The sequence below is a fragment of the Zingiber officinale genome, chromosome 5B (genome assembly GCF_018446385.1).
Source record: "Zingiber officinale cultivar Zhangliang chromosome 5B, Zo_v1.1, whole genome shotgun sequence".
Taxonomy (NCBI): domain Eukaryota; kingdom Viridiplantae; phylum Streptophyta; class Magnoliopsida; order Zingiberales; family Zingiberaceae; genus Zingiber; species Zingiber officinale.
This window is the reverse complement of record NC_055995.1, coordinates 114,565,841-114,574,717: the sequence shown is the minus strand read 5'-3', so window position 1 is coordinate 114,574,717 and position 8,877 is coordinate 114,565,841. Positions and strand designations below refer to the sequence as shown.

General features: G+C 33.7%; 1 protein-coding gene across 6 annotated transcripts; it reads right to left on the bottom strand.

Annotated features, from left to right (window-relative positions):
* Positions 1-470: 470 nt before the first annotated feature.
* Positions 471-7,152, bottom strand: LOC121985419 (single-stranded DNA-binding protein WHY2, mitochondrial-like). 6 transcript variants are annotated; one of them, XM_042538862.1, is made up of 9 exons: positions 7,030-7,152; positions 4,906-4,994; positions 4,731-4,831; positions 4,554-4,646; positions 4,293-4,387; positions 4,151-4,224; positions 2,807-2,895; positions 2,158-2,242; positions 471-759 (listed from the first exon to the last, which is right to left on the bottom strand). In XM_042538862.1, the coding sequence occupies exons 1-8, from the start codon at positions 7,065-7,067 to the stop codon at positions 2,159-2,161; spliced, it is 663 nt and encodes a 220-aa protein (XP_042394796.1). In that variant the 5' UTR covers positions 7,068-7,152; the 3' UTR covers positions 471-759; position 2,158. The 6 variants fall into 6 exon arrangements, with proteins under 6 accessions (XP_042394796.1, XP_042394798.1, XP_042394793.1 ...); XM_042538864.1 differs by having other exon boundaries at positions 471-748; XM_042538861.1 differs by having other exon boundaries at positions 665-781.
* Between the last annotated feature and the right edge of the window lie 1,725 nt (positions 7,153-8,877).

Below are 8,877 nucleotides of genomic sequence, written 5' to 3'. Positions count from 1 at the left end.
GCTTTGTCAAGCAAGTTATCTGTCAAAAGCGGGCTTACACTGTAAATGCCATCATTAAGGTTTTACGTTCACTTAAGCTCTTAGTTTACATTTTCTACTGTATATATGCTGTACTGTCAAACACTGATCCACCAAAAGTATTCGTTGGGCCTACTTTGCTCAATCAATATGATGGGTCATCCCATCTATCAAAAACTTGAGTTGAAGATCTTTAAACTTTGCTAGCACTTGATGATTAAAGAGTGGAAATATTTGTGTGTGACTTCTCACAGAGCATTTTGGTGTGGCAAATGCAACCACATTATTTAGATGACGAATACCAAACTAGTTCATCCTCGAAGCATTTCTAAGATCAGTTTCTTTTCCTTAAAGCTACATGTTAGTCGATGAAATTCATAGAGAAATTGATGCTTCAATCACCAATACCAGTGCGTCAGCAAATCAAAGTTACTACAGGTAAAAAAAAACCATTGAACCGTAAGTTATTGCCTTCATTTTAGGGAAAGTTACACCAAAACATACAATTTCCATGTCTTTGTGATTTAACCTACTGATGTTCAATATAAATTCTTGTGGACCATATCGAGCGTCCAACAAGTTCAAAACATGAGCCTGATTTGTTGTAACTAACAGATCATCTGGAAAACCAAGATCTAAGTTAGTTTTCCCATTTGGAAGCAGGATCTAGTCGCCTCTCAAATTGCTTGTGCAGGTTTGATGCAGTGTCAGGCAATTGCGATCTCCTGGCCTGTGACCAGCCTATAATATGTGGCAATATATACTAAAGGACAAAAGAGAACAATGATACGAGTTAAATATATATGACAAGGAACAATAATTTGTTTGATGACAGGCAAAGAACAATTTTTTACCAACAAGTGAAATTTCAGTATTGTGGCCATCCATGTTTGAAATACTGTAGAGGTATATATATGAGTGCGTGTACATAAAACATGCAGATGGACCATTAGGAAAGAAGAGTTAGCCCTATCGTAAATTAGGTGCAATGTGTTAGTTATATCTCAATTATATACCTCATGTTAAAGGAAAAACATAGCAGCAATAAAGATACAGTTTTTTGACATCGCATATGGAAATTGGAATGGTTGAGGTGGTCAATGTTGTTGAAAAATAAGAGATCATAAACCAGTGTTTAGAATCTTACGAAATAAAACAGATCTAAAAGGAATGGCCAATGATATTATAGAATAGCATCAAGTTGTGTTGGTTCCAACAATTTGGGGTGGGTTGACTAAAATCTCTAAAGTAGAGATGCATATGAAAAAATAAATTAAATCTCTAAGTGTTCCTAAAAGGAAAAGCTATATACTGCATGAGTCTCTAGGTTCAGATGCATAAATATGTTTGATCGGGCTATATTTATATCATATATTCACTTGTATTGTAACTGTGCAATTAAATCTAATGTCAAACTTTTCATTGTGTTAATCTTTTTCCCTCATTCCATGCCTAATTAATTCAAATAATAGAGCAATTATGCTCTGTTGTTTCCAATTTAGTTCTGTGTAGTCCTTCAAGTTGGCAATGTGATGATTTCTACTTTTTATTTCTACATTTTTAAGAGGTGAGCGAACCTGAAGGTATGTTTGTCTATTGTATCTTAAGGCGCTCATATAAGCAACATCAATGATGATCGATTGCTAACAAGGTTAAGGTGATTAAATGATGCCACACCATTGAGATCATTTAAACATCATTAATATAAAACATAGTAAATACTGATCTCTGTAGATTTTTTTTTTCTTAGGCTAGTCTGTAAAGATAACTTGAAGGGGAGTTTCGCACAACGATAAAATTATTGCTTTGTGAACAAAAAAATTACAGATTCGAATCCTAAAAACAATCTATTGCAAAAAGTAAGATAAGATTATGTACAATAAATCCTTCTTGAGGGCCTGTATGACGAGAGTTTCGTACACCAAATTATCCTTTAGTATGTAAAGATCACTTATTTGTCTATCACTTTCATAATAAACTAGTTTACTCACAAAATGGTCAGGTATTTTCATAAGAAATTGTTGGGGTATGTTTTAAAAAATTTAATAGTGAGATAAATTTAATATTTATAAGTTAATCTTGGAATATATTTTTGTAAGTGTCACTATTCTCAAAGACCACTAAGACAGTTTGACTCACCTCAGTAACCACATTTTGACGAGACCAGATCTCCTGATTCATATTCTTGTGGACCAGGGGATGGACTACATAGAATTGCGGTCACCTAATCAGATAAATCTCATTAACTTATCATTATCATGCACCTTATATTTATAATACACTTACGATACGTTGTTATTTGCAATATAAAGATAGAACACTGTAAAATTGCATTTAGTTTCATATATTTGTTAATGCTTCATTATATTGGAATGATAGTTTTTACATGTCCATAGTAAAACTACATATTGACACTTAATACAAGATATGATTAATTATAAATGTCTAGTTCTATAGTAATTTGATTAAACTGCAGGATCTTACAATCCTCCAATCTGAATGTATGGACCTCTTTCCATTCCTTCGTAGGATCTTGATCCTAACTAACTTGATTACAATATTAAGAAGACAACTTGCTAATTTAAATTTCAAGAGCAAGGAATCCTACATAAGCCTATTTGTGGTGCAGACTCTACTGCTATAATCTCAATATGAAAATACTAGTCGGCCAATATCCTTTGTATCTCAAGAATTGGCCTATGGTAACAAATTAAATGTAAGGCAATAGGAAAATATGAGGAATGACAAAAATTCTTAAAAAAAAACTATCATACAACAAGAATCTTACAGTTAATATTGTGCGAATGACAGCGAACTCAGCTTTAGTAACTGAAATAGAAAGCCGCTCATTTGTATTCTGGATTTTGTTTGCAACCACTGTGCAAGTTATGAATAAATTTGGAGAATATGGTTTACTAATAAAAAAGTAGCAGCCAGCAAAGACAATTATTTGGAGTAACTATCAAGTATCAACAAGTGTGGCCCATATTATTTCCATCAAACATATTGCTAAAACGATAGATAATATAAGAAGATATCATACTGCAACAAGTACAATTGGCCCAAAAGCTCCTGTCCATTATAACCACTCAAACTTTTATCATATGAATTACATCTTCAATCAATCTTTCATGTGTTGTTGCATAATGTCCCAACATGAATAACATATTTACACCGATTTCCTCTTCATTCAACTTATTTGACTTTTTTTAAAAAAAAAAACTTTTTGAAACATATTTCATATATTCACTATATAGTTCATTAGCTAGAACATTTAGTTTCACAACTTTTTGGCACAATTCAAGTTGTGTTTGATCAATCTAAACCCTCATCAATTAGCACAACTTGAATACAATTAATAAGCACATCTGTTGTAAAAGATTATATAATATTAAGCTACCCTTTGATGTAAACTTGATAAACCAAAAGTGGTTCTACAATAATTAGTGTATTATTATTCATGCATTTTAACCCCATCAATAAATTACTAAATGCTATTTTCTTTCCTAAAACCAATAACAATGTGCAATAACGTTATTAATATCATAAGATCTACCCACATGAATAAAATCATATAAATCCTACTCATTTTATCAATATTCCTCCATTAAATGCTTTACTAAAATTTAAAATATTATGCATAAAACTAAAGTAATTTCCAAAAGTTTATGTTTTCCACTTATTTCTCCTCAATCACCTTTTTCAAAGGCTTGATAGTACAATTCATTGACTTACTCCACCTATAACTAGTACAACATTGTAGTCCACTTCTATTCTTATAAATAAACACTAAAGTGCTTTTGCCTCATCTATCAAGCATTTTCTTAGTCCTAAAAGTTAAACTTTGTTAATACTGTAAGGGCCAAACTAAACCAATTTAAGGTTAATTTGAAGCCTGTTTGTGTGGTATAAACTATAAACAATAAAGGCTTATTCCCATTAATTTGAAAATAATTAAATATTACATTCAATCTATGAAACTAGAAGTAAATGAAATTAATCTCTTTTAAAACAATCTCCCCAAAAATTGTCAAAATAACAAAAGAAAGAGTAGCCAAAGTCAAAAGAAATATCCTGATCTTTCAATCATTCAATTCGAAATTCACAGAATAAACAATTTCCAATCTCTTACTCAAGTTTAGGAAATATCCCTTGTCATTGGCCGAGGGGGAAACTTGTAGTGATTTCCTCACTTGACCTTCAAGACTGCAAAATTCAATTGCTAAATGATAGAATGTAAATATTATAGCAACGGATATAATCAATCCCCAAACCTTGATTTCAATGAAGGATCATGTAAGAATTCACATGATTCATCAGGACCCAAAGCAATTAAGTTTCCAGCTTCAGTAGGTGATAAAGCAAAGACCTGTAAACAATAAATCATCCAATTAAGCTGTTTTGTCATAGATGTGTGATTCTGAAACAAGATCATATGAAATCCAGGAAAATGTTGTAAACAATAGAAGCAAATATAACATAATGCAGAAATACTTCAATAAAACTTCAGAAGGAATACAGACTGTGTTCATTACCTGCCTCCTTTTCCAATCATACTTCTGCAGTGCAATTGCGGGATAAAATTTCAGCACAACACAGCCTCTCTTAAAAACTCTAGAAATCCTTGACTGGCACAGAATTAGGTTAGTTTTAACACTGAATTAATGCCTACACAGCAACACCAAGAAGCACTCAAACATTCAAAAGAATACATCCACTTCACGGATAGTTGGTAGAACTGGTTCCAACGACAATGCAGCTTTTCCTTTGAAAACTGTGTACTTTGCATATCTTCTAAATGAGGCGCTCCCAGCTACATTAAAAAAAAAGTCCATGAAATACTATTGTTTAGGTTACAAATACAATTAAACTTCTATCTGACCCAACCATCAGTTACAAGATCAGGTCCAGATGTAGAAATTCCATGCATAATCAACCATAGTGGTGACTTTACTTCAGCAGCTCTACCCAAGGTTCTGGAAAATTGATAGAAAAAATTAATAGATAGACTGAGAGACAAAGAGACCACTATGCAGGAAAGTCTAGATCAATCTCCAACAGTTAATCATTTTTCATAACTAGCAACTATCACCTGCAACCTTCAGTCAATTTGAAATTGACATTTGTTTCATAAGAGCCTCATAATTTAGAACATCTTACTTCCCAAAGACCATCTAATGCTGCAATATCTTGTCCGATTGATGTATTTCTGCTAAAACATCTCACCACATGTCTATGGTTCGGTTTCATTGACAAATTTTAATCAAATAAATACTCATACACTATAAATCAATCACTATATAGCTAGCAGAATGAGAAAAATTTAAGATTTTATGATCAGACTCGCGTCTTTGTCAAAGTATACTGAAGCTATCTAATCAATATTTCTGTTTACAAAAATATATGTATTTATACACTATAAGATACATAATGTATTACCAATATTAAGGGCATCCACATTGGGGTGTTCAATGAGCATTATAATGCCCATTTAACACCCCCTCTCCATTGTAAGTGGGCATCATAGAGAGAGGGGGAGGCGTTCAAAGGCATTAACGCCTTTGAACGCCCCTCTCTCATCTTTTTTTTTTTTTTTTTTAAAATTTTTTTAACTGTAAAAATTTTTATATTATTTTTTAAAAATAGTTAATTTTTTTAAAAGTACTATTATTATTAAAAAGTAATAATACTAATTTAAATATTTTAAATATATATTTATTTAATATTATATAATTTTAAGATGGTCGAGTAGACGGTGGACCCATAAATAATGAATGTTAATGTTAAAAGAAATGTGAGTGAAAGATATATATTGTTATAATGAGCATGTGACAGTGGACTCCATGCTTTTTGATGAGGTGGTGGGTGTTATAATGATGATGCATTGTGGATGTTCTAAGGGATGAAAAGAGTTTATGATGCCAAGATATATGATTATATGTATGCCTGCACAGATGGCACCATAGGTCACCTAGTCCATGTGCTTTGTATTTAAAGACTAGCCACTTAAACCTTTTCTTTAACAACTATCTCAACATTAATATGCTATCTTTGTTGGATATCTGAAACAACTTAAAGGGACCTTCTACAAAACTATTATCTAAAAGGAAACAATATCCAATGTATTTTACGTACACTTGGTTACAGAATCAAAAGTTAAAGGCAGGACACTTGAATCTTTCCTTTAACGACTATCTCAACATTAATGTGCTAATGTTGTGGCCCAATTTAGTTGGAAAAAATACAATCTATACAAAGATTTATCATTGGTCATAAAGGTTTAAAACCTCAAATACCCTGACCAAGTTTATGTTGGTTGACCATCTTGATATTCCTTTGTCGAACAATAAGTATATTGCATATGCTTCCACCACACATGACTTTCATTGCATTTCAAGAGCTACCTCCATATGAACAGTTTTCTGGACATAAAAACTCAGTGTATCAAAACAAAGTTTTTTGAGAGACAAGATATGATATCCAATCTACACCTCAAACTCAATGACTTCAACAAAATGAGCGATGAAAGATGTTGAAGAACTTCAATGACTTTCACATTAGTGTCCATTGCACATTGAGAAAGTGCATAACCAAGACGAACTGCAGAAGTGAAACTGCTCTTTGTATTTGACCTTGCATGTAAAGCATATTTGATTTTCATGCAACATTAAATGCTTATCCTAAATATCAAAGTGCCCGCATCCAAAAACATAGATCAGCATTCAAATCACCCCAATCAGCAAACGAACTTCATCGTCCAAGCAGAACAGCTTACCACAACCAAGAATTCATACAAGAAAAATGAGGGGAAACAAGTCAAGTAAAGTTAACGAGCTACGATCATCTTCAACCCAATGATTGGACGCGCTACGAGAAGTCAGCCCGGAGGCTGTGGGCGCGGTTCGGCGTGGGCTGAGATGGCGAGCGAGAAGATCGAAAGCTTGTCGGAAAAGGAAACGAATCGATCGAGAGAGAGAGAGAGAGAGAGGAAGAAGGGGAGTGGCTACTTGCCTGGAGGCGAGGAAGCGAGGGAGTGCGGAGAGCGCCATGGTGCGAATTAGGGCAGCGGGTGGCAATCGGTTTAAGAAGAGCCCAGGAAAGCAGACAATAGGGTTTGGGCGTTGGGAACGGGGAAATGTGATAAATTGCAATGGGGCCCTCGCTGTTTTAAGAAATTGCACATTATATGTATTTTAAATATTTTAAAATTTTACTTTACTGTTTTTAGTTTTTTTTTTTAAAAAGAAAAATATCGATTTTTATTTATATAGTGAGGCAGGGTAAGACTTATATGGTTAAGTCAAGTTCTTTGGTTTGTGAAAATTCTATTAAGTTTGGTCAACATTTGAAATTTCATCTTTGATAAATCTTGATTTATCCCAAGAAAATATTTTTTTATATATAATCTAGGTGTTTAAATTTTACCCAATTAATCTTGAAAATAGATGATTTTTTTTATACTTATCATCGACACAAACTCGATCATATTTATCCATACTGAAATATTGATTGTGCTATAGATTAAAGAAATGAATTTTTACGTCAGATTATGCTGAAAACCTTATATATATGTTAAGTATAAAACAAAAAAAAATTACAATCTTATTTCTCAACTCTTTATTTTCCTGGTACACAGCCTTTCCTCTTGCCTTCTTTCCCCTTTTTCCTAGCCACTGCCCTAGTTTTTCTTCTCCTTTCGGTGACCACAGTAGCCACTTTCTCCCATTTTGTGCTCTCCTTGTGTTGATATTGTAAGTATCCCATAGTAGTTTTGATATGGTCAACTAAATTAAGTTAGGTCATACGTATTTGATCCTTATGTCTAAGCGTGAAGAAACTTAGAAATATAAGAAGTTGAGCGGAAGACGTATCTAGCGAGAAGGATGACACAGAAAAAGCAGTCGATGGGCTCTGTGCATCCGAGGGGCGAGATACTGCGGAATAGTATACCGATGGATGAGAATGACGTGTGCAGTGTCCGAGAGACGAGAAGTTAGGGAAGAAGTCTACTCAAGGAGAAGATCGAATTTAAGTTCGGATGAACTCAACTCCGAGTAACCAGAGCATCACCCACATAAGATGAGATTAGCTTATGGGAGACCTTATGGAAGGCGCCTTCCATGGCTTGGAAGGAGCCTTCGATAAACAGTGTGAAGGCGCCTTCCAGCCCATGGAAGGCACCTTCCCTAGCCGTTACTCAAGAATTAAATTTTATCCTTGGGAGATAGAATTTATTCGATGGAAGGGGCCTTGGACCACTTTAAAGGCGCCTTCAAACTGTGGATAATATTTTTCAAGGGCTATAAAAAGACCCCTATAACTAAGAAATATTCAACAACTCTCATATTGATTAGAATTATGAACATCCAACGAATGTAAGAGACTTCTCCGCTTTCAAATAAGGAGATTTTCTAGTGCTTTTAATTTACCTTGGATTAACAACCACCTAAATTGTAACCAAGTAACTTTCCGCCTCTGTTATTTTATTAGTTGTTCAACTGCTTTAATTCAATTATGTTTCTAATCTGAGTTGAAAGATCAAGAAAGGGTATTTTTATTTGACAGGGCAATTCACCCCTCTCTTATCGATCTACCTACGCCAACAAGTGGTATCAGAGCCTAATCGCTTCAAAAGGACTAACCACCGACTGAAAGTATAAAGACAAAGGTCGGACCCAACATCTACCCGTCAAAGTTTGAAGGAGAGTTTGTAATATGGAAGAAACATATGGAGGTATTCTTTAAAACTGATTTTGAATTATTGTTAATAATTAAATATAATTTGTAGTCCCCAAAGACCAATAAGGAGCTGGAAAGGAGGAATACTAGTGAACCAAGAAAGAACAAGACGGATGAGCC

What these genes read in the sequence shown, in the direction of transcription:
- LOC121985419 (XM_042538859.1), bottom strand. Translation starts at nt 7,067, where the DNA reads ATGGCGCTCTCCGCACTCCCTCGCTTCCTCGCCTCCAG. An exon ending in ATGATTGGAAAAGGAGGCAG is followed by an intron (nt 4,388 to 4,553) that starts GTAATGAACACA and finishes TATTGTTTACAG; the next exon opens with GTCTTTGCTTTATCACCTAC. An exon ending in GATCCTTCATTGAAATCAAG is followed by an intron (nt 4,225 to 4,292) that starts GTTTGGGGATTG and finishes TGAATTTTGCAG; the next exon opens with TCTTGAAGGTCAAGTGAGGA.